Below are 27056 nucleotides of genomic sequence, written 5' to 3' on the forward strand. Positions count from 1 at the left end.
AGCTTCCAACTGCCAGTGATAATCGATTATCCTAGACCGTTATAAAAATATTTTCTCTATTATAATTTATTATCTCAAGTGATAATTGATTATCTGCAAACCTTAACAATTCTTGTTTTTCGTGGATAATCGATTATCCTAAGTGATAATCGATTATTTGTGAATCAAAGTATTTTTTGATGTTTCCTGGATAATCGATTATCCAAGTGATAATCGATTATTCCTGTAAACATTCTAAACTAAAAGAGCATATACAAGACTATTTAAGATTACATTTCAAATGACTACAACTATTATAATTTAAATACAATAAAAAAAGCTTTAACAAGAAATCATCCAAACATGTAAATTCTTTTTCAATTCTTTGAGTACTTCATCATCAAAATCTTTCAAAGTTTTGTATCAGCTTATTGGTAACATGTACCCCTTGCTATACTTTGTCTTCCATCCCTAAAACTACCACCCTATGTAGAAGCAGCTCCTACCTCTCCACCTCTACATGCTTCCATCCTTACCCTTGAAAATATTGACCCAACCACTCAAAACCCTTCCTCTCCAACCCCATGGACCCCACCCCTACCCTTGAAAATATTGACCCAATCATTCAAGCTCCTAGCTCTCTACATCAAGCCACAGCCACAACCTCAACCTCCCCACCAAACCAAACCCTCAACAAATAATATTTTGGCCACAACCCTTAGTCACCCTTCAAACCATCACCTCTCTAGGCCTACCTCCCTTACTCATTGATCCAAACTCTGACCACATCCTAACTCATGTTCATCACTTGCTTGCTAAGAACAATGCCAACAAGAAGCAAAAATCGCCCCAATGTTTCAAGCAAGCGGAGGAGAACAACAAGCCAATTTCAAGCCCTCATGAACACCCTTAATAATGCCATAACCCAACTCTTCCCAAAGCCAGACCAACCACCACCACCCTCTAGTCATTACTTGTCTCTCCTCCCATTCTTGATGTTTATCAAATAAGGGAGAGAAGAATATGCTAAATGTTGAAGACTCTGCATGCATGCATCTGATCTCAATTTTGTAATTAATTTTTACTTTAGACTCTTTCTGATTAATTTAATGGTCACATTCGTTGCTCCACATTTTTTTTTACTTATGGAAGCCACCAATCAATCATAGCATACTTGTTTGATAAGCACTAACGATATGATGCCTTAATGTGTCTATCTTTATAATTACATGAATTGCTCTTATATGCTATTAATTAAATGGTTGATTATTTTGACATAAACATTAATAGACTATCAAAATCAAGGAGAGTACATTCCTTAAATCTTACAGAGTGTTTTATCCAATATACATATGATTTGATATATGAACAAATATCCATGCCTAAAAATTTATGCCTAATCTTGCTCTGATACATAAAAATGCTTATTAATAATCTGATAAGTTATTCATGCTCTAATACTCATTTTTTTAATTTTATGTTGCACATGTTTTGCATAAAAGAGTTGTGTTTTGCTTTGATAACACATGTTGAAATGATCTATGACTTGAGGAAATCATATCTTTTATAAAATGATAATCGTACGATGCGATAAATCTTATACGTTTTTATAATATTTTGCTCATGTTAAACAATATACTCTCATACTCGAAAACGAAAAACTAATTATATGTTTATGTGCTTTAGTAAATATTCAACAATTAAATACTTACTCTGATGCTTCCTTGCTATAATATAATCATGCTCTGATACAATGGTTTAATATTAACAATGCCCTAAATATAGTAAAAAAGAAAATTGTTATTTTTGAAAATTTCATATTTTGTTCTAATACCTATTACACAAATATTCATTCTCTAATACCTAGATTCTGAAATTTTTTTAAGGATATATATATATAAAAGGAATGTTGTTTTATAAGTAAATTAAAATCATTATCATAAGGAAGTTATGGATAACTCAGGTTGAGTATTTGTTCTTAAAAATGAATATAATTGTGTATAATTTTACGTGCACCTTTAATTTACTTATATACCCCCAAGGTAGTATGTTAGCATCACGTACATGTTGATGTACCACTCAAAGAAGAACTCCAATATACTTGAATTGTAGTTTGAGTATTATGTGTAAAGCATACTTTTATGACTTAACACTTGTGTGAAATTTCATTACCAATTCTCAATCTGATGAATTTTCATGTATCGTTTATGTCAATATTTAATCTTAATATCTCTGAATTGAATGAGTAAGTCATATTTCACCTTGATGTTATTAATATTGATATTGAGAAACTTGTTAATGACTCTAACAACAAAGAACACAGCCTATTATAACTATAAATCATGGAGAAGATCAAACAAACTCAACTTAATGTTCATGAGAGTGATTGTCTCATAGTATTAAGATGACTCTTCCCACAGTTAAAGTATCAAAGATTTTATGGGGTTTGTGGGAGAGCACGCGCTAACAACGAATAGGTCTCTTGATGACACATTAATGAGTACATTGATCTCCATGAGGTTCAATGGGTCATGTTATGTATGAGCATATTATTGAAATGATAAACAGTGCAACAAGACTTAAAAAGACCTTCAAAATAATTGTGAGTATACGCTTTATTTTGAACCCATTAGGGTCTAAGTATAGCCTGTTTCAAGTGGCAAAATACCATGAATGATAACTAAAATGTGGTACATGAATTGCATTTTGGTTTAAGAAACGAGGTTTAAAAATTAAGGAAGTAAATGTACATTATGTAAGCCATCAGAGAAATAAATGAGCTGGAAAGAAATATGTGAAGAAATATAATAAGGGAAAATGAATGTTAAAGGTTAATCAAACAACAATGAACATCCAAAAGAAAGAATTAAAGGGCGATAACTACCGTTCATGTGGAAATTCCAGGCACTTATGAAAAGATTGCCCAAAACGTGGCTTGGTTCGACAAGAAAGGTATGTTTAATGCTTATATATACTTTGAATCAAATTTAAATAAATACTTGGTGGATTTATTTTGCATGTACATAAACAATTCTAACCGTATTATTTTGATTAAATGTTGAAAACCAGTTAAGTAACAAACATGACCATGCTTTGTTTATTCGACAATAGTTAAGTACAGCAAATCTTGCATTTTATAAGTATTCTGACTAACAGACGACATAACACCATGCAGTCTTACTTTACATTTGAGAAAGCATGAACATGCTCAGATGATACACATAACATATTTGTACTACACATAATATATTGCAGAAAATATTCGTCACTTCCATATGCCAAAGAGACCATTATAAAAGGGCAAAACACATTAAAATGTATTGGATAAAATGTTAAGGATGTTTTCTTCAACAGTTTCATGAGTCATGCATTGTCAAATCTGAAGGGACTATGTTCTTTGTACCATATTACTCTATAGACAATTTCAAAGATAAACTCTCCAAGAAGAGATAAGCCCATCTAACAATTACGATGTCACGTGAAGAAGAAAAGAAGAAAATCATTTAATGTTACATGTATTTAATACATTCTTTACAATCAAACTCATCGGACAAAAAAAAGACATTTAAAAGTGCAAAAGCTGGTCAACAATCAGAAACAGATTTACAACAGACTCAATTCATCCTTAAATAAAGAAATTGACACTAAATTTCCGTAAAATTTCTTTTTGAAGTATTCATCTATGATAATTTGAGATCATATAAAATATTAATCTTTTTTAATGCTAGTTTGTATATATTTTATTAATTTCGAACTAATCTTTTTGAAAAAATTGAAAACAATTTATCTATACGTTACAAAGACAAACAATGAAGAGTTATGATAAAAGATTAACGACAAACTAAAATAAAACAGAAGAACAAAATCAGAAACAAACAAAAAATTACGAAGATATAAAAAGTCAAACCAGCAAAAGGTATTTCGTTTTCACCTGCGCCAAAGGAGAAACTTCCGGACCAATATCTTAAACAATCTTGCTTCCTAATAATCTGTGGTGCTTGTACGATAAACGTTGATTTTCTTCACCTTCGCGCTAATACATTTCAACACTGACGTATAAAGTCGTAATACAAAGGCAATGCCTATCAAGTTATATTGCTTGTCCTACAGAAACTTTTACTACTTTTATAGTTCAAATTACAAATTTTATCACTCAAATTACTGGATCTAAGAAATGAATTTTATACTGCAGTATACGAGGGCCACATCCAATGCTTTCACAGAAGGCAAGTCCAGATGCTGTGCTGCTCAAGTTGTCAATACATGAGAAGAGCTAACTCCCTGAAATTTTAATTATAATAACACCCATTCAATAATGTAAAGATTCTATTATATATTTCTTTTTACACCATCCTATAAAGATTATTTCACAAAAATAAAGAGGTTTCACATTTTCTGGCACTTTTAAAGGCGCAATTAAAAAGTTTAAACTAGTTGTTTTATTCATTTACATTTGACCTCTATCTAAAAGAAATCTTCCAATACCTCTCAATTTAAAAAAAAAGCAGCTTCACAATAGTCACACCCTCACTACCACCACAATAGTTTCTTGAGGCCACCCCTAGAAACTAAAATAATTATTGGATCGTTAAAGCCAAAAAAAAAGTCATTGACAAAAATACTTACAATTCAATACATTTGTTAGGATATTTATCCTATTTTATCATCATTATAGTGTGTCAAGGGTTACCCTATTTATCATGATTATATTGTGTCTAGGATTACCCTATTTATCATGATTATATTGTGTCTAGGGTTACCCTATTTATCATGTATTTGTGTATCAATTTATTCTTATAAATAGAAGATTGTGAGAGGGATCAATTAAGCCCTCAAGAATTATTTCTTTTCAATCTTAAGTACATTGACTTTTTTTAATCCATAAGAATTGAAAACACGTTAAGAAGTCTACAGTATCACGCACCTTGCTAAATACACTGGAAACATTTTGCTAAAAATTAGCTTTTAACTTGTAGACCCTGTGATGCATTTCCCATCAAAATAACGTATGAAATGCATTGAAGTTAAACAATTTACCTGCTTAACGGGTTAACAGTTGACCCTTCTTAATCGGACCTCTCAAGCTCCCGAAATTTTTTATCCCAGTCTAGAGCTTCGTAATCTTGCTCAAGTAAGTCCTTCTCAGTGCTATACACAATTTGATCCTTTCCTATGACTGTCTTTTGGGCCATGTCCCGGGCACTGAAAAGCTGAAAGCCAGAAAAAGAATTTCTCAGGGACATTATGCCTGAGAAAAGCAATCCCCTATCCAAACTTCCACCCCCTCAAACAACACAAGAGCAGATCCAGAAAGCATTTATATAAGCATCAACATCCAAAAATAATACAGAAATGAGATTGGAATTGCTAATATACACAATTCATTCAAGGAATCATTTTCAAATTCCATCACATCCTCGTTTTGTTGTAAACTATAAAATGAGGTAACACTTTATTATAAAATGACAGCCAAGAGTAATTAGAAATATATAAAGCAACAAATGAAGGTCTAAAACAGGTCCAACATTTCCTTGCTTCTTCATTATGTTTCAATACACAAACACAAGGTTGCCTTCATAAATTTAAAGAAAGATTCACTTGAATTTTATACAAAATAAAATATAGGAGATAAAGATGTCGATATACTATATGGTCAAGATGACTTTCAAAAACCATACCTTCTGCCTTAGTGAAGTGTCAGGTAATTCAAGAAGTCGTGCACACTGCTCCCTAGCTTTATTTCTCTTTTCAATATCATCATTCTTTTTCCGAATAAAAAACCACCGGAAAAGAGGAATTGCGAAGAAAGAAGCAGCATAAATCTGCAAAATATTACCATACAAAGTATGAGACATTGATGTTAAACAATGCTAATAATAACTATAATCACAAGATTTACACATTGCTGATAAATATAATCACAAGATTTACCTCACGCAAGACATGCAACAGTGGGTTTGGTACAAGAATGTTAGCTTGTCAAGGTGGAATGGAACTTTGATAAAAAGCAGTGTGCATGTCCTTGTACTTAGGTATGAACACACATCACCATAGAAAAAACATGTTTATGGCGTTATTGGAGATGTAATTTGCTAATGAAATTATTGCCCCATGTGGTGGTGGTGGTATAAAATTCATGATGCTTGAGAACCAGGGACGAGATGGAGACAAAGATGGATACGAAACCTTTTCTAAAGTGCATGCATCACAAGATTTGCTTTACTAGATTGGTAGAAAATATGAAGCTAAAGCATTGTAATTTAGAAGTGCACTTTTGTTGTCTTGCGTCTGTTTGCATTGAAAGGGAATTGAGTCTTGTGATTTGTACAATTGTGGAAAGCATACTCTCACCAATATTGTCTCCAATTTTTGACAGATTCAATTATGACGAACATTTCCCTAGTGTAGAGTGAAGCTAATTCAAGATGGGAGCACAATTTTTTTGCTGAAAAAAGTCAAGGGAACCAATCTTGACTCAAGACTACACCAATGGTAAGTGTTTGTTTCAAGCACGATAGGTTCAGAACAGTTAGCATTGTAAATCTTTAAAGGATTGGGTGGTCTAAATGGTCCATGTAATCTTATTTGGTCAAAGGAGATCGGTGAGGGAAAAATGAGTGACAAAATGAAGATAGTGGCCAGTCAAGCCAAGGAAATTTTGAACCTTTTCTTGACCTAGAGATCCACCTGCCGATGAAATGATGAAATGAAATGTCCTAGAAATGTACTAAATTAACAGCTCAACTTCTTAGAGAACCTAGCAAAATAATACGTTATGGGATAATAACTTTAAAACCAAGTCTAAGTGTTTGACATGGGAGGGAACACGAGAAAACCAAGACTAATTGGCATATGGCTTGAGTAAATCATTCATAGCCGACTGAAAAGTGGAGGGGATATTTTTGAGATAGAATAACATTACCAAAAATTTGTAATGTTGTTCCAGTGTATGAAAGGTAGTTTTGTGCCTGCCCTCGGGGAAGCACTTGGATTTGGTGGTATCCAAAGGGTAGATCAATCTAGAAACTTGTGGCAAGGCCTAACTCATCTATTAGTTCATCAATAGTGGGTATATAAAATCTATTCTTGATTGCAACAACATTCAGTGCTTTGTAATCAACACAAGCACCATGTGTTGGTGAATAGAAAGGGTTGGTGTCAGGTGTAATGATGCCTTCTTGTAACACATCAGGGATGACGAAGGACACGATACCTTGTCAAGTGTGGGTAATATAAGGATTCTTATGAAGTAGACTTTCTGACTCAACCCTACAAAATTATCTTATAAGATAAGGATTGCACTCACTTATAAATTGTAAATCTACCTTATCTCTAGTAAACATGGGATCTCTACAAAGGTCTAACATTGGTAAGGGATGTTGGGAAAAAGAGTTGGTGATCATGAGAGTGTTGGAGTGTATTAGATATATTATCTTTATCTTCTTTATTTAGTTTGTTATTATTTCTTATTTGTATTTTGAGCTTAGCCCATATTCTTCTATTATAAATACAATACTTTATGTTTATACTCAATGCAAAGGAAATTAATCTCACATATAGTTTTTCATTATATTCAATATGGTATCTAGAACCAGTTTATTTTGAGGAAAAAAAAAAACTGTCGCCTCTACCAATACACCCAACGCTACCAGCGGCGGCGTCTTCTACTGCCATTGCCGGCAGCGGTGCCGTCTACCACTGCCATTGCCGGCAGCGATGCCGTCTACCACCACTGCCAATGGCGGCGCCGTCTATTGTCACTCACTACCACTGCCATTGTCGGAGTTCTAGTTTTAACCTACGAGCACATGGTTTTGATTGTCTTAGCTAGACGACCATTATGCCTTCAATGATGCCTTCATTGGAGCTTCTACACGCTCTCAACGTCTTTCGAAGTTGTAGATCTACTCCTTTTTCCATCGTGCATGGTGGCACGTCCCATCTCTTCTCAGGAAGCAATTCAAAGCGTCGAGATCACTTTTTTCTCCTCTTTCATGCCACCATGCATGGTCGCCTGTCTCATCTCCTCTCAGCCAGCTATTCATAGCATCGAGATCGCTCTTTTTTTCCTTTCAGGTGCCTTGATTGGAAAGTCTTAGATTTTTAGGGTTTCTTTCTCCTATTCGTCCATGGCTTCTTCCATTGTTGTCTCTTCTGACCTCTCTTTTGTCACCGAAGCATTTGACCCGTCCATATATGTTTTCTCTCCAGTGGCAAAGATGGATTTTGTTAGTTTATTATAGTCGTGGTAGCTCTTCAACAATTCTTTATCCACTAGATGTTAACAATGCATTCCTTAATGATGATTTGCAAGAAGAGATTTATATGTTGCAACCTCATATTTGTTGCTCAGGGGAGTCTTTTGAGTTGGTATTTCGTCTTCGCAAATCATTAACAATTTGGTGTCATTTAAGTGCAGAAACAGATATTTTCACCAAGTCTTTATTGATTATATTAGTAACAAGCTTGATATATATAATTTGTATACACCAGCTTAAGAGGGAGTGTTAGATATATTATCTTTATCTTTTATCTTTAGTTAGTTTGTTATTATTTTTTATTTGTATTTTGGATTTAGCCCATATTTCTTCTATTATAAATACAATACCCTATGTGTATATTCAACACATAGGAGATTAATCCCACATATAGTTTTACACTATATTCAACAAGGTGGAAGACATTTTATTAGTCATTTTATTTAACCTGTACTACGACAATTTTCTTCATCTTCAATTTTTTTTCTTCCTTGATAAATTACAAAGGTATCAAGAAAGTGACCACTCCCATGTTCACATGAACCTCCCATCCCATCATTAACTAATCTTAAATTTGCAGCAATTAAATTGCCATCAAATTCCCAAAAATCGCAATATCACAACCTATATAAAAATGATCCTTCTAAAAGATAATTTATAACTCTTTTTCAATATTGAAAAATCTAGTTGCTTGAACACAGAAATATTAGTCAGTACCTGAAGAAGAGGAAATATGTCGGCTACAAATTTAATGAAGCTACTGGGTGCAACTGCCATATCTCTTTTGATCAAAGAAAAACAGAAGTGAGGGCACTGAAACAAGAAATAAAATTGAAAAACTACCTAATGCTGTAATGCATCATCTGAAGAACTTACTTCAACATGGTTCCGAGAATAATGACTCCAAACAGATTAAGGCCACCTAGACCAATGACCATTGCTCTCTCAGACGTGCCAGTTTTACTGCAAAAGAACAACCACTAATGTTATGTTTTAATAAATATATGTGGATATATGGATAACAACAACTGGATCAGAAAAAATACAAATACAAAACCTGAACTGCCATTTTTTCTCTTGGAAAAACTTATCAATTCCAACCCAATCTGCCCATCTCCTTCCAACATATTCTTTCCTCTTACTCTTCTGAGAAGCTGTCCTCTGCAGAGATGGAAACCTATACAGAATATTTCCCTGCATAACAAGCAATCTGCAAGTATATATAAAAAGAGGAGAAATAAGGCGAACAAATAATTCTCAGCAGAAATCAATAGCTACAATATATTTTATACATGAGTAGCATGTGGTATTATTATGTATAAGAGATCCATGTCTTGTGTAAAAACAAAGCAACTAATAACAATTGTAGGTTAATCCTTAAAGAAATTCCTAATGCATGCCAACTATTAATAGGCAACAAAGAGTAATTCTAAGGAGTAATATACAAGATCAACTTGCAGATACCATTTGAGAGGAAACAAAGGAAAGGCAGAAGTTATTGTCTCAAATACCTCCTCGTCAACATCAGGCTGACCATCAAATCGTAAAAGTACAGGTAAGATATAAGATTCGTCATCCTGTCACCATCCAAAGATACAAGGTTAAAAATTAAGAATGACATCATATATATAAAAGCAGGGCTGACTGGGAATACAATAAAAAGAACAAGAAATGGGAGAGCACTCGCTCTTCCAAGGGTTTTCCCTTCTCAAAGAATTTCTCCTTTCCCAGATAGTCAGTGGTCAACTTACAATGACAACCCCAATGTGAATCTCTCATATCCTTCTCCCCCTATTTATATCTAACCAACCACTCAAACTGACAGACTAACTCAATATTCAGACTCTCATAACTAACTCCCCCTTCTTTTATCCTAACAATATTCCCTTGTTTTCTCTTTCTGATTTTGCTATTGCACTTAAGTTTGTCACCCTTTGGGCATTTTTTCAGATGTTTCAGTGTTCTGGTTAGCTGTGTTTAACAGCTATGTTAAAAAGCTATGTTTGGGTATGCAGAGTTGTGTTGGCTAAAAATGTCTTCAAATGGAGCTGATGCGAATAAGGATAATAGGGGTGCATTTTCATAAATGAAGTTATGTTGTGACTTTTAAGTATATAAGTTGTATTGACCTTACGCAAGCTTTTAAGTTTATAAATTGTGTTACCCTATTCAAGTTATTTTCAAGCATCCATGTTTAAATAGGAAATTTGTTATATTCCATGCTAAAATATTTTATTTATGATTAAAGTCCCCTCTCCAGATTTTCATATTTCAAGGAATGGAGAAAAAAGAGTGCATCTGGCCACGCAAAAGAGGAACTCAAAATAAGAACAACGATGGGTGTGGTCACTGCAAAATACCAAGACACAAGACGTGTGAATTATGAGGTCTCTAAGTCCCACTTCAACAAATACCCTTGTTAAACAAATTATAGAATGTTCAGTTACATATTAATTCCAGCTCTATGTGCGTTCAATTTCCACGTGCTGACAAAAGCAACTCCTTTTAGCCTCCATTTATCACATAAAATATGCTTGTCTAAGTATGTAGACACAACCAAACATATACCAAATTACCTTAAGACCCTCCGTAGAATCTATTTCAAGATATGGAGCAAGTTCTTCAGCTGCAACAACACCACCATTGGATGCTATGTATTGCCCAATCTGTACATCAGATGAGTAAAGTGGATTAGAGGAAATAAACATGTAAATATATAGGAAAGTTTGAAAAAAGAAAAAAGTTAACATTTTCACATATAAAATGGAAAATAGTACCAAATATGAAACAATAAAAAAAAAATCATCAAAGGCAACGGACCACTGAATTCAGTCCTCAATTATTACCAACTTCCATCTCTCTTCTTCAATTCCTTGATTAGGATCACCATCTCCAAATACAAAGGAGAAGACCTACCAAAATGAAAAAATCCTTATCTTCATTAGAAACCAAAAAAGTGGGGTGGGAGGATGACATGTTATTTCAATTATATCACACACCGACTCAATGAAGTTCATCTTGTCATCATCAGCTTGTAGCCTTCGTCTCCTATAATAATATGGATCCCAGTACCTTCAATAGTATAAAAATTAAATTATGACACCAAACATTTATCTCAAAATGAAATTTGATTATACATACAGGAAACTAGATACATGTGCTACAATCTGAGAATGCAATTGGAGGAATGAAGACATATTTAGTTCAATCTAAACCATACACAAAAAGCAAATCAACTTCCCCTACACTTCCACATTTATCCACACAGGCTAAGAAAAGTGTTTCGCCTTTATAGTATACAATTACATGGTTTGTCAGTAATATCTCTCCCATACCGCACTTTTAAACATGTATTCCTAATTTCCGGTTGTTTTGGGACCCAACATGCTCTTATCTGCATTGCAATTTTTAAACCGTATTGCAGCAAAGAACCAAAGAACTTTGTAAACTCAGATCGTAAACTCTTACGAGTTTTACGAGTTTACTTTGGATAAAAAAATATTAAAATATTTATATATGATATAACAGTTGAGAATAAAAAGAGAATATAAAATTGGAGGGCTTACAAGATCCCTCTTGTGATCTTGTATTTATAATGATAGAAACTGATACAATGGAAGATGAAAGATCAAAAGACTACCCTAGATTCCTAGGTAGGTGCTAATCATGATTACAGCAGATAAATGGTTCCCAATGCACTACTTATTATTTATTTCAACAATAATAATTCCATGTTATATGACATTATAAATAACATTTTACATTTTCTTACTGAAATTTTATTGTTATTACTATTAGTTTATCATATTATATATTTCAAAAGATTTTTTATGTTTCTCTAATATTATTATTCTTGTATAATAACTTTAATTAATTATATGATATATTATGTTTTATATAAAAAAAAAAGTTGTTGGACAATGAGGCCCAAAAGGCCAGCATAGAAACAAAGTAGACCCCTTAAACTTCATCTCACATGAAAAATTATTTTATACCCTAACCCTTACCCGTGCAGCACAGGATGGCCACAAGGATAGAGCAGACCACCAACACAGGCAAAGGCACACAACCGCACAGTAATGGCATGGCAAACAATCAAAGTAGAAAACAAGGACACAGCGAACAACCAAAATGGAACTACATCATGGTGCAACAATGACCACGGGACTAGCATTCTCTAAAAAACTGAAACCCCTTTGTTCTACTCAATACTCGTTCTCTAAAAGGTTGAAACCCCTCAGTACACATGCTCTGAAGAAGGAAAGCAAATTGAAGATTCAATTTGAAGTTAAGGATTAATATGGCTTATGCTTTGTTGTTAGGAGAAGTTGTGAATTAAATTTAGAACATTTATCTTTAGTTGTGTCATTATTTTGTCTTGAACTTGGTGGCTAATGATTATAATGATTTTGCTATTTGAATTTTTAGACTTAATATCATTAGGTTGTCTTTCATTACTTTCAAACAACAACAATATTTCTGCATTTTTATATTATTATCTATCTATCCATCTATACACACACATATATTTCATTCTTTTGGCAGCTATACTTCCAGCAAAACCCGTTATGGCTTCTGATAGATTTTTATAAAGGATATTTGGGTTACGGTATTTTCCGTTATGCAATATCAATAACATGGGAGGTAAGGAACTTGAGTCCCAAATAGGAAGTGTGAGATTTTAGTGTTGGGTTTATAAGGTCTTGGGCTCTCTCTCTCTCTCTCTCTCTCTCTCTCTCTCTCTCTCTCTCTCTCTCTCTCTCTCTCTCTCTATATATATATATATATATATATATATATATATATATATATATATATATATATATATATATATATATATATATATATATATATATATATATATATATATATATATATATATATATATATCCATCTATACAAGCTTTTGTAGTGTGGTTCTCTTAAGATTCATATCAAAAGGAGAGGTGAAAGCAACCTAATTTAACTACCTTGCATCACCATCACCAATATTAAATGTGCACATGTAAGTGATGACCCTAATTTAATTGTGTGTCTCTCGTCTTCCTCTTCTTTATTTTTAGGCACATGAAAACTTACTAAACTTCATTAAGCAACCAGAAACACATAATTTTTAAATTCTAATTGGCAGAAAAACCTTGAGAACCAAGAAGGAAAATATTTGAGAAATTTTGTATAAAATGCAACTCCAATACTACAAAATAGAATTACCAGAACAAATCAAAAGGATTGAAGTAGAAAGTAACTCCTGAATCATATGACCTGCCTCCACGCCTTCCACGATTATCGTCATCACTGTAAATAAAAAACATTATTCCCTCATTCGCATTACTAAATTTTTCATTAAAGTTATGGAATACCTTCTACTGCTAGTTACAAGAGCAATTATCGTAGTGTAAACAATAACAATGGATGCAATAAGCGCTGTCCCAAAAGATACCCTTATCAAGTATTCTACTGCGGCCTGTCAAAGTCAAAGTTATACAACAACACTCAAGCGAAAAACATCAGCAACAACTGTTACAGAGAAGACAATAGTCTTCATACCTTGGCCTTGTCAAAAAAGGGTTCAGCTTTAATCCTAAGCGACTTGGCACCAAGCCTTGATCGATAATCTTTTGGAAATACATAGAGAACGTCACCTTCCTCAGAAACCTACAGATACCACGGTAGCACAGACAGAATTTTATTCCTAAAATTTAACCATAATCGCAGTGTAGGAAACCAAGGAAACAAATTAATAACGATCTAACTGCAGCACTTTTTCCCCACATTGATAAGAAGATTTGAGCACTATTCTACAATAGCCCAAAATCTACCACTACTATAAGGAAGATAAATACAAGCATTTAAATTTTTCGATAGGTAAGAAAAATACACATATAACCTAAAATATGCCCTACAAGTGTCATTATCTAATGGGAAATTAAAATATAATAAACTAATAATATTATAAATTTGTAATATTCTAAACCCATCCTATAAAATCCTTAGCCATTTAATTTTCCTTCTTTTGGGCTTTTTAGGATCATCCTATCACATATGGTACTGGAAGCTTCCTAATGTAAAGGGAAACAAAGTAACAACCTCTAAGAAGCCATCTGTGTCAGCGGCAAGAGCTTGAAGAGCCTTCTGAGCTTGATTCAAGTTAAGGCCAGCTCTGCTAGCCACATCCCCAACGGTCACTCTCCCTCCGCATCCATCCACCGCGTCCATCGTTCGCTTCCTCACATCCGACGGCACCTTATCGCTTTCCACTAGGCCCCCCGGCCTCGCCACCAAAACCCTAGAATCCAATACCCTTCTCGAGACTCCCCCAATCAACGGGTTTTGCACGCAAGGGAAAGCTATTTCTTGCTTCGGGCGCTTCGCCAAACTCGAAAGAATGAAGGATTGTGGCCTCCGGAGCCCACAACTGGGGATCCCAGTGATGCACGTCGAAATGGACGCCATTTCAGTATTTGGACATGGAAGAAACTTTGGTTGTTCTGATGACTGTAACTGCAACACCTAAACTCCACGGAAGTATGAAGGCTATGAATTTACGAGATATTCAGAATGGCATTTTATCCGGAAAATACATCAAGAAGAAAAAGAACGACTTATTGATCAGTTTCGTGTGCTTCTAGTGAAAAGAAGCGGGAGCAGAGGATGAGGCTCGCGTATTGACGCATTTGCCCTTCCCACTCAGAAACTAGTAATTTTTTTTGTAGTCAGAAATGCTTAACCACACACATACATTTCCCTTTTATCATGTTTTTTTAATTTATATTTAAACTAAATGTTAAATCATTTAGTTCATAAAATCATTATCATTTGGGAAAGTTGAAATTGATACATCCGTATAATTTATATTAATATGGCTAAAATATTTTTTTCATATATTTGATTTAATTGTTTATTTCTAAATTTGTAATGTGTTAAAAACTGGGTAAATTTTATGTCATGAGTTGATCCTAATATCCTTAATCATTAATGGTTTTAAAATTAACTAGTTTTAAGAAAACTACGATTAAAATTGTCATAAGTTTTAAAAGTAATTATCTTATCATTAAATAAATATTTTAAAGTTTATTATCCTTTACTGTAATTCTTTTAATTTAAAAAAACACGTTCGTGATAATAAAAACAAAAGAGTGTCATTAGATATTAAAACTTCTTCCGTATTTTTTTCCTTCATAAAACACTCTGGATTTCTTTATCTTACTATCAACTGATCCTTTGTTCTTTCTGTAAGGAAGAAAGAGGCGACTGGAAAACAAAATGTAAGAAAACAGTAAAAGTAAAAATTATTTAGTTTTTTATTGTTAAGATCTATTAATGTATTATCAATTACATAACTTCAATTCAATTATATAACTAGGAAAAGAATATAAGGGAAAGTACTAAATTAATGATGCTTATTTGGACACCTGTCAATTATATTAGTTTTTCTTTTTGTTATTTTCATTTTCTGTATATATGAAATTTACCATATTACCTATATCTACGTCTAGGAAATTAACTATAATATCTCCATTTAAGATGTTGATACCGGCCTAAATGTTTGGGTTTTTTTTCTTGTGTTTGTTTACTTCCTGGCAGCTATACTTCCTCTCAGTTCTTTGTTCATTGTATGCAATGCGACAATCTAACCTGAGTATTCTACTGCATTGAAGGCTTGGAAAGGAAAACGAAACTGAAATCGGTAGGTTGATTTAAAGGCTAAAGGTTTAAGGGTTGACAACAACAACAAAATTTGTTTTCCACTGAGAAGCCTTTAATTCTTTTCTTTATATATATTTTCCTGAGTTTAAGGTTTGAAATTAGAGAATAAATCACTTCTCTATCCTTTATATGCAGTGCAATTTCCTTTAATTTAACTTGAGTTTTCTATTTCCGATCCTTGTCCTAAATTTTCTTTTTTATTTTAATATAATCTACTGCTTTGAAGGTTTGAACTTTGAAGATTTCAAGAGGAAAGAAAGCCCACTTGAAATAGGTAGGACGATTGAAGGGTCAAAGGTTCAAGGTTTGACAACAACAGAATTAGAGAGTAAATCATTTGTTTTTCACTGAGAATCCTTGATTTGATGAAGTATGTTCTGTTTATGATTCAATATAATAATTATTGCTAGTTTTATGACACGGTTAAGAGATGTGTATTATCACGTAGGTCGATTATGCAATATGAAATTAATATGTTGTTTTAAGATATTATATATCTATGTGTTGTTATCGTGATGAATCTTGACCAATTATTTTAATAAAACCAAAATAATACATTCTAAATTTATATATTTAATTTGTCACTAATATAATAAAAATAAGCACATAAGTGTAACTATAAAATACATTACACATATTTGAAGGATTGTTCTTCACCCTTTCAAATTCTTTTCACAATTAAAATTTTCAGTTATATTTATTTAATATAAATAATCTTATTATTTATAGAAAATTTATATGTCCTTTTATTCTTCAAGTTTTGATAATCTTCATCGAAATAAATGATTTTTTTGTTATAGTTTTAGAAATAAAAAGAGTTAAAATAAGATAAATAAACTATCAATCAAATAAAATATCTTTGACTTTATCAAAGATTGACATAATTTAAGTATAATTGATAAATTCTTCATTGGATAGAGATTTTATCGTTGGACGAAATATTGTTTAAGCTCATGGTATCATTTAGTCAAGTAAACGTTTCTTTTGTTTTTGTTTCGTTTTAGACGATGAAGTTTAGCTTGTTTAAATTTTTTTTTTATATTTTAATATTTAATGTCTTTTAATGTGTTTTGTTGGAGACATCGTCTCGACTGTTTATTTTTCGAGAGTTATATTGAATACCTCTTTCAGTTATGATAAGCATAAAGCTTTTAACTTCAACGTTAGACACAATAGCATTTAGCCATGTGTCTGGATGTTTTAACCTAGATGTTTTTCTATTACATAAGATCCTAAATGTTTTCCTAAACTTTTATATGTTGTGGATTCTAATTCTAAGTCTTTGTGTAGGTTTTCTATGTTTGGGGTTCAGGTTCTAGATCTTGTGTTTTTACCCTATGTTATTTTTAGATTATTATCCTGTTTTAATGTTATTTGATTAAACTTCAAAATATGAGAGCGTTTTAGACGCATAGACGATTTTGTTTTAGCACATGTCACCATAATGACTTATAAACCACGTAACACATTCCTACCTTTTATCAATATGAGTGGGATTGAAAGGGCCATAAAGATGATGGCTAATCTAATTCAACAACGAAATTAAATGTTGGTTGAGAGTGATCAAGACTTTATGAAGCAATGAGAGGCCAAATTGCCAAATCTGGCTAAATCTTTTCAAACTTGACTAAAAGTTTCCAATCTTTTTACTTCTCCACAATAACCAAGAATATCATGGAGATATTATATATATTTAAAAGATATTTAGCAGAAATTATATTATCAAAAAGAAGATTTGATCAACATAAATTGCACAAAAAGACCTAGTCAAACTCCTATATAAAGAGACTTAGGGAAGTACATATGAAGAATCCTTTAGGGAGCCTAATTACTAGCATTAAACACTGAAAGACCCCGTTAGATGAGCCTAATAGTAGGTAGGATTTTTATGATAACAAACTATAATAAAACATGAGAGTTAAGTTAGTAAGATAATGATTCAATTGAGTTAACGATGATTAGATTATATACATAGACTGAGATTAGATAGAGAAAGGGTAAACTAAATCAAAGACTTCATTAGACTCTAACATATACCCAGAAAAGTGTGTGTGTGTGGATGAGTGTGTGTGTGTCGGGGGGTGTGTGGGTGTGAGTGTGGGTGTGTGTGTGTGTGTGTGTGTCTATGTTTGTGTGTCTATGTGTCTGTGTGTATCTGTGTGTTTGTGTTTGTGTTTGTGTGTATGTGTCTCTATGTGTGTGTGTGTGTGTGTGTGTGTTTGTGTGTGTGTCTGTGTGTGTGCGTGTATGTGTGTGTGTGTGTCTGTGTGTGTGTGTGTGTTTGTGTGTGTGTTTGTGTGTGTTTGTGTGTGTGCCTGTGTGTATGTTTGTGTGTGTGTCTGTGCATATGTCTTTCTCTCTATGTGTGTGTGTGTGTGTGTGTGCGTGTATCTGTGTCTCTGTGTCTGTGTGTGTGTGTTTCTGTGTATTTGTGTCTGTGTATGTTTGTCTGTGTGTGTTTGTGTTTGTGTCTATGTATGTGTGTCTATGCGTGTGTATGTATGTCTCTGTGTGTGTTTGTGTATGTATGTTACCAGACAACTCAAAATTATGTAAACTTCGTTTAACTCAATAGACAAATAAATTGACCAAAGGAGTCAACATAATATGATAAAGCACTATACTCCCACAAGCAGTAGATGAATCAAAACAAAAGCGTTAAATGAGTCAACCCAAGCACAACATGACTAAAATAGTGAAAACTCAGTTGAACTCAATAGACAAACACATTTACCAAAGGAGTCAATATAATATGACAAGGTACTAGACTCCTGCAAGTAGTAGATGAGTCAAAACAGAAGCGTTACACGAGTCAATCCAAGCACAACAGGGTATTAAGAAGATTACAAATCAAGTATTCAAAGGCTCAACATTGATTGAAGATATTCTAGTAAAAATTTTGATTGAAGATACATTTGAAGAATATAAAGGTTGATTGAATATCTATTTGAATAGAAATATAAAAGAAATTATCTCTTATTGAGAATTAGAGATACTATCATATGATTAACAAATAATCACGAGTAAGTAAAAGACTCTACAAATTAAAGACCATAGGAGAATATTAAGAAGATTAAAGCTACAGTGGTATGAAGTTTGAAATTCAAATTTATGAATGGATAAAAAGGAAAGAATTAATAATTCACAAGAAATAATACACTCTTATTGTTATATAAAGTACTTTTAGATAAAAGAAGATGAAGATATTTGAATATATGAATAATATATTCAATTGAATATGCATCAATGGTTAAATGGCACAACATGATTATAAATATCACATTAGAAGCATGTTTTATTTTGACTCCAAAATTCAAATTTGATTGTTTGAATTTTCCTCTTCTTTTGGAGACATCTATCTCTCTTTTGTTCTTATTAATAGAAGAACAACCCTCTTGTAAATTTATTCATAAATATAGTATACAAACTTTATTGAGATCACTCTAGACTTTTTCTTAAGAGTTGACCTAGTATCTTGTAAGAGCATTTATTCACCACCATTACACACAATGAGCCTTCATCTTCTTCCTTGCTTTCACATTAAACTCACTTCTTTTCAACTCATGTGCCTGTGAGTTTAGAAAATGAGTCATCAGTTTAAAGCCACCGTTAAAAGTAATGATTAAGATTTTTTTTATTATGAGAAGGTTGAATACCTCCATGGATACTGAATTTTTAGTACATGAAATAAGTATACTTATACTATAACCTTAATCACACTTTAAGTCACTAAGTACAAATTTATATATATATATATATATATATATATATATATATATATATATATATATATATATATATATTTATTGTGTGTTTGTTTTTTTAATTGGACCTATGATTTATATATTGAATATTAAAATATTTATTTGTCAGTACATCAATGCATTTAATAGTATTTGTATGTTTATATATATATATATATATGCTGGTAAGATATTAAAAGTAAATTCATACCATATTCTAACTTTTCTAAACAAAATAATTTTTTAAATACTTTTCTATGCTAAAAATAAATAATTAACTATTTTTTCAAAAAAAATATACATTATCAAAAGATTGATAAAAGTATAAGTAAAGTCACCTAGTCAAATTTTTATTTGGGTCATCCAATTTTTTTATTCATCTTAGGGAAAGAAATAAAATGAATAGAAACATATGTGCATAATCTGAATAATCTTATTTATCTAAGGCAAGACATTGAATGAGGTCCTTATCATGGGGACAAGACACATGATTCTTGACACATGGTCATGGGTCCATGCAATTCCGGATATTCTCATTTCTTAGTAATCTTTCTTTTCTTTCTTGTCTCACCGGTTTCAATTCTTAGTCCATTTTTTTCATTCTATTTCAACATTCATTTTGCAATGACGTGATCCTCTTTCTTATATTACTTTCAATCCCTTCAATTTTAAATTCAGTTTTCCATTATGTAATTTATAGATAAAATTTGAACCATTATAATTACTCTTGGTCTAGTTATTCTCAAATTCATAGAACCATGTGGCGTTATTTTATTATACACACTATATTGATAAAGTTGGACTAAATACAAAGAACTCATTTAATTAGTTGTTCAAACACCTTTATTTATTATGCATGTGCCAAGAACTCATTGGGTGTTTGGTAAGTTCATCAAATCACATTATTGACATCATGATGAGTTTAAATTGAGGTTTTTTTGCACATGACATTTGATAGCAAAGTTTCTTCTTCATTGTTCTGTACAGAAATTAAAGAATAAGACATTATACATTATGGTTCTTATACATTTATGAAAGCTTTGTAAATATTTAGGTAAAAATTTTAGCCCAAAACTCTTTTAATCCTCACCATTCTCAATTGGAAACAATTTTGTAAGAAATGTAAATATTTCTTTTTTAAACAGTGTTATTTTCTGAAAATGTTATTTAAAAATAAACCAAAATTGATAGAAGAAATTTTCAACTTCAGATTTCTGAGAAAAAAATATGAAATTTCCTTGTACTAAACTCTCCTTTAAATCAAAGTCATTATTCTTAAAAAGCTTTCTTCGTTGGGATTGTAGACGAAAAGAAGTATGATAGATTTACATAAAAAAACTATCAAAATTTAGTTTAATTACAAGATTCTCTAAAGTTATACTATGAATTTCTTGGTATAATAAGACTTTATGTGTATATATTTTCTTTACCTGTACCACTAATAAATGTCAGAAAAAAAATACACAATAAAATTATAAAGATTAATAAAATTGATTTATTTCTGTAATTTTTTATAGATATTTTTTAGTAACTTTAATGATATCTTTTTACAATAATTATTATAGTAATTTATAATTTATCTTTTTATTAGTAAAAGAAAATTGAACGCTTTCCTCACTAACATGTTTTCATTTACGAGTGAGTATGTCGGCTTGAATCAAAAGATCTAATTTAATGTATAATATGAATTTAATATTTAAAAATTTATATTCAATTATTTAATTTATCAAATTAGTTAAATTCAAATTATGGGTTAATTCAATCTGTATTTCTAGATTGCAAATTTATGCAAAAAATAATTTTTATTTTAAATAAATGTATATAATGAATTTTTAACTAAAAGAATAACATGTATAATTTTACTATTTATTCAGATAATATCATTCTAAAAAATAAAATTTAAAATCTAAAACATATTTAAAAATTTATAAATATTAACACATAAATTCGAGTTTAATCATATATCCATAAAATTTTAATCTATTATTTAAATATGACCATAATTATTCATTATTTAACTTTTTACATTCAATATTATTTGTTTATTCAAATTTAGTTAAGTTTCTTTGGATTAGGTTATGATGTTTTTCTCAGCCCTATTTAATAATAATGATATACACTCTCATTGACCTTGTACTATTTAAAGCAAAATAATTCTCCTTTTCCAAATAGATTATCCCTGGGCTCAACTTGGTCAAGTCAAAATCAGCAGATCAATCCTTTTCTATGGTACACAAAAAATAGTAAAACAAATCTTCGAAATTATTATTTCTGTATCTATCGCTTTCTCACATTTATATCCTTACATGAATAGGAGTCCGTATACATGAAATGTACCTTGTGATTCTTAAACACACTTACCGTGAAAGAATCATCACGTTCTAGACCATAAATTCCGTGGCACATTTAATCTGTCACCCCCTCATCTTTGACTGAATCCAGAGTTTCGTTCAGAAATTGGACTATAATCTGATGATGTATCACTGATTACTAGAAATCCCATTAATCCTTCCAATTTAGTCATGAAATAATTTTTATACACAATCATTTTATTTTTATATTCTTTCAATGAAGGAGATTATTATTAAACAATTTATTCAAATTTGAAAATAATAACATGCCCTTATTAGCGATAATTTAAATTTTAAGTAAGCTTTACTTTTGTAAGTTGGGTCTGATAAAAGAAATTAAAATATGAGAATGAAGTGAGTAAATTGTTGGAGATTCACATAAATTAAATATAACAAATATATAAGGAGGTGCAATCTTATTTTTTACAAAATAGTTTTGTAAAGTTAAACTAATCTTAAAAGCTATTTTTTTTAATATAATATCAAAATTATTAAAAATATATCTTATCAAGATTTATTGTTTTTTTAAACGTATTGTAGCACTCTGTTATAAGATTGAGAATTTTTTAAGATGAATGTTGTAATATAGGATGAACTTAGGTTTTGATTTTGAAATTTATTCTAGTGTTTTTAAGTGTGTTTTCACTTTGAAAAATTGGGCATGATGAAAAATGTTAAGAAAATAGAAGTAAATAAGTGAGCAGAAACTTTGTTGTTGAATTTTCATGCATTTGGGAGGTTCTTAGGACAGTTTATGATGGACAATTACAAGCGAGAATGAATGTAGATGAAAGAGTTGCATGATTTTTATACAAAGGAAAGAAGCAAGGGGAAAAACAACAGAAATGAAAGATGGAAATTAGTTCAAATGAGAAAACAGACAATAAGATCAAAAGAAATCAATATCTAAATAATTACCAGAAGGCTTCACTCCAGGAAGCTTTTCAGCTGCAAGTGCTTTCATGGCTTGTCTTGGAACCTCTGGGGGATTTGCACATCGGATCAGTGCCCAGTTAACATTATGAAAAAATGGATGTTGTTTTATTTCTGTTGCTCCACGTCTGTAAGCAAGGCGATTCTGAGGTTCTTTCACAAGTAAACCTCTGATCAAGTCCCTGGCAGCAAAGCTCACAGAGGGAGATTCTGGAAATTTTAAGGGCTGTCCAACAACATTAAACAGCGTTGCACGGTTCGCCGGACCTTTGAACGGCGTTCTTCCGAACAGGAGCTCATACAAGAATATCCCAAATGTCCACCAGTCTACAGCACTGCCGTGTCCTTCACCTTTGATGATTTCAGGTGCCAGGTACTCGTGTGTTCCCACAAAGGACATTGATCTAGCATTGGTGGGCTCGGCAATGAGCTCGGGAAGAGGGGTCACCTGATTCTGCACATCATTCTTTGGCTTCAACTTTTTTTCTTTCTTGGATTTTCCCGAGAGAAATCGTGGTGTGAAACATGATGGTTGAATGCAGTCTGGCTGAATTACACAAGTTGGCTCAATGCACGCAGGCTGCATGCAGTATCCAGAGCTTTTTGTCTCCAAGGTAGAGTTTGATGATTTCACCAGTGTTGGACTCACAGCACACCTTAGAGAGAGATCAAAATCTGAAAGCATTATATGTCCATCTTCTCTCACCAACACATTCTCAGGTTTCAGATCTCTGTAGATCACTCCAAGCATGTGCAAGTACTCCAACGCAAGGAGAACTTCTGCCACGTAAAACCTGCACGGTACATATTAATCAAATGACAACTTTATTCGTTTCATCTAATAGGACACAGGTTGGAGAAATTGATAACACCAGAGAGACCAAATGAATTGCCATCTGATGTCGATGACAGAAAATCAATGTTAGTTATTCTCAAAGAAAAATGAAAAACAGAATTTTTACATTCTATGACATAGAAAGATAACTCTAAAAAATATATAAGAGAAAGGCAAGTCAGGTAATAATCACAACCATTGAAGTTAGAAGTGTCAAGAAAATAGAGATTGAAACTTGATTGTGGGAAAAGGTGGAAGTAGTAAAGGAAAGGTAATTATGCAGGCAGAAAAAGAAACGGTCCAGTGTGCAGCGAGCAAGCGTATTTTTACCATTTTTGGCAGACATCCATAAGAGACTTGAAAAAAGCTTGGAAGGTTTTAAAACAATAAAGGGAGTGGAAAAGAATAAAGCTTGGCTACTTAGAATTCTTGGGCCATGTTTTGGTAAATATAAGGATTTTCTCATGGTCCTTGAGCAGCAATGGATAGTAACTACAGTGTTTTGTGACAGTTCAGCTTTATATGATAAAAATCTCAGTCAGGTTCCCTTATTCTTGTAGAGAAAGACAGATATTTTCTAAAATGATACAGTTTCTATTCTGGCCCTACAGATAGAACACTTGATTCCATGACTCCAAGGAAGGAAAATACAGTTATCTAATGCCTCTGCATGTTGTATGTCGATAGAACTGATGGGGCAAGCAAGGAAAAATGAAATGGCTAACCTGGCAGCAATCTCAGAAAAATACTTCCCAGGTTGTCTTTGCCTGAGTGCATGCAAGTCCCCACCAGGGCAAAACTCCATTACCAAGCAGGAGAATGTCTCTGTCTCAAAGTGTGTATACAATGTGGGTAGAAATGGATGATCTAGAGACTGCAGTATCTCTCTCTCTGTCTGAGACCTAACAAGCTTCTTGCGACTTGCCAACTCAGTTTTGTTCATTACTTTCATTGCAAAACAAGTCCTAGTGCCACTTAGTTCAGCTAGATATACACTTCCTATGTCTCCACATCCCAATTTCTTCAATAACCTGAAATGTCTCATTTCCAACACCCCATCACGGGCTCGAATGGCTTGAATTGCTTCCCATCTTATGTCATTTGCCTTGTGGGGCTTGTATAAAGCACTGCTCAGACTACTAGTGCTGCTCTCATCACTAACGTCGCTTCCAGTGCTTCCTCTACAGATGCTGGTCTTCCTGCTCTCGTTAAATTCACAGGAATTAGTAACTTCTCCACTTTCAACTGACTTATCAACACTAACACATTCACTGACTCCAGTGTTGCCAAAACTTTCCTTGGCTTCTGAATAGAAACTATTCTGAGGACTTGGACAAAAGGTAATCTCTGATTGGCAGTTGCTCTTTGTTCCATCAACAACACCTTTTGACGAATCACAATTCTTGGAAGCATTTAACTGTTGCTTGATACTTAATTTAGTTTCCATTTTGGAGATATTCTTTCCTAAACAACTTTCAACAGCTTTATTGAGGCTCACATACTCAGATTTCCCATTTGTGTTATAGTGCTGCTTCTCCATATTCTGCATTTCATCTCGCTCTACGCTGTCAGCCTCCTGATATGAATGCTTTTGGTGGTGGATGGTCTTCATTCCATAGTTATTATGCTGACTGGATGAAGCCCCACGATTTCTGGATGTGCTTAACGGCGGCCGAGATGGCCGGGGAATCCCTGATGTTGAAGGAGGATCATGATCTGCCACAGAAACTGAATTCTGAACTTCTGCTAAAGAATCCAATCCATTAACAGGTGAACCCATTAAGAAATCCTTGATGAGCTGCAAAATCCAACTCAACGCAGTGAATTACTGAGATTTACTCATTTAAAAGGCATAGAAACATAAACAACCAAAAATTCCTTATACCACTTTCTTACTTTAAAGAAATAACACAGGTCGAAAATAGAAGGAAAATTAAAATGATGCAGAGTGATATTCAAACGACTAGATAAAGAAAAGCATTAGAAACTTTCCAAGAGGCCTGTTTTAGATACACATACTCGAACACCACCCAACTGAACGGAATCCATTAGAAAGAAAACGGCTGAACCTAAACGCAAAGCATCAAATCAAATTCAGTCTTTCAACCCAAAAGAAAGAAAAGCATCAAGGAAACTCACAAAGGCTTTCAGATATCAAAATTTCTTTCACAAAATCACCAAGAAATCTTGTTCCTCCTTGATCAACACCACAGAAACCAAAACCATAACTTCGCAAAACTAACAACCCCTTTACTTTTGATTGCAAAAATGCATTAACTTGTAACAGCACCCAAGTTAAAGTTTTTGTTTTTGTATCCATTAGAAGCCACCTTCAGCCTTTTCTTTTGTTACACTACAGGAACAGTGATTTAAAGCCACCCAATAAAGGAAGGCAACAAAAGGGCATGAGTAGAGGAAATAAATAAACAAATAATGGACAACAACATGCATACCTGATCAAAGCAGAAAAACAGCAATGAAATTGCATAGTAAGAAACCTTCTTCCATGGCTGTGGATTTCACAAGCTCTGTGTGAGTTTGCTCTGAACAAAGCGAAACTACACTCCAAGAAAGTGAAGCAACTTTGGTGTGCCTTTCTGCAACTCTGAAGAGCCTCAGATCCAATCGAAAAATAAAGGGACAAGACAAATGAAAACTGTAACAATAATTACAGCGATATTAATAATAATATGTTGTTTTAAGTTTTTGGTTTTTCTTTTTCTTTTCTTTTTTGCTTTTCTGTTAGTTTTTTGGGGGTGATGCAGGGCGTGGCTTTGTGGAGTGGGAATTGCAGAAAACGAAGCCAACCTCACAAGCAAAGCTAACCAATTAAAATAATTGAGCGCAGTTCCTTATCTTAATGGCTATGTATGTGTTCCCTCTAAAAGAAACCCAACCTTGTCTAGTTTCTTGTTCTTGTTTTCTCAATATTTAATGCATTTTTTTGAGCATACACTGTGGTTGGAACTGGCATGAGAAACTTTCATTCTCAACTTAAGAGGCACTTCTTCCCAATTTTTTCATTGGTTCTGATATGCTTTTAATTTTTATAAATATTATGATTTACTAAGATCTCTTAATTTTAAAAAGTTATTGGCTTTAATTTTTGTATAAGTTACAGATTTTCAAAGCGTTCAATTCTTTTTTTTGGCTACATTTATTTAATAACGTTCTATGATAAGAATAATTATTGATGTGATATCAATGGAAATGCATTTTATATTACTGTTTCAATATAATATATTATATA

General features: G+C 32.5%; 2 protein-coding genes across 3 annotated transcripts; both read right to left on the bottom strand.

Annotated features, from left to right (window-relative positions):
• Window positions 1-3873: 3873 nt before the first annotated feature.
• On the bottom strand, window positions 3874-14948 carry LOC124826356 (Iron-sulfur cluster biosynthesis family protein). The gene is made up of 14 exons (XM_047299170.2): window positions 14325-14948; window positions 13785-13892; window positions 13598-13701; window positions 13449-13532; window positions 11237-11309; window positions 11084-11149; window positions 10814-10903; window positions 9749-9814; window positions 9295-9431; window positions 9114-9200; window positions 8955-9018; window positions 5658-5801; window positions 5017-5189; window positions 3874-4260 (listed from the first exon to the last, which is right to left on the bottom strand). Exons 1-13 carry the CDS (start codon window positions 14688-14690, stop codon window positions 5046-5048), a joined length of 1533 nt encoding a protein of 510 aa, XP_047155126.1. The 5' UTR covers window positions 14691-14948; the 3' UTR covers window positions 3874-4260; window positions 5017-5045.
• A 7787-nt stretch (window positions 14949-22735) lies between these two features.
• On the bottom strand, window positions 22736-26744 carry LOC124826355 (protein kinase PVPK-1-like). 2 transcript variants are annotated; one of them, XM_088116079.1, is made up of 3 exons: window positions 26260-26744; window positions 24532-25604; window positions 22736-23765 (listed from the first exon to the last, which is right to left on the bottom strand). In XM_088116079.1, the coding sequence occupies exons 2-3, from the start codon at window positions 25584-25586 to the stop codon at window positions 22928-22930; spliced, it is 1893 nt and encodes a 630-aa protein (XP_087972205.1). In that variant the 5' UTR covers window positions 25587-25604; window positions 26260-26744; the 3' UTR covers window positions 22736-22927. The 2 variants fall into 2 exon arrangements, with proteins under 2 accessions (XP_087972205.1, XP_087972206.1); XM_088116080.1 differs by lacking the exon at window positions 26260-26744 and adding an exon at window positions 25946-25969.
• Window positions 26745-27056: the final 312 nt, after the last annotated feature.

Source organism: Vigna umbellata, chromosome 5 (assembly GCF_029865625.1).
Source record: "Vigna umbellata cultivar VRB3 chromosome 5, Vumbellata_1.0, whole genome shotgun sequence".
NCBI lineage: Eukaryota > Viridiplantae > Streptophyta > Magnoliopsida > Fabales > Fabaceae > Vigna > Vigna umbellata.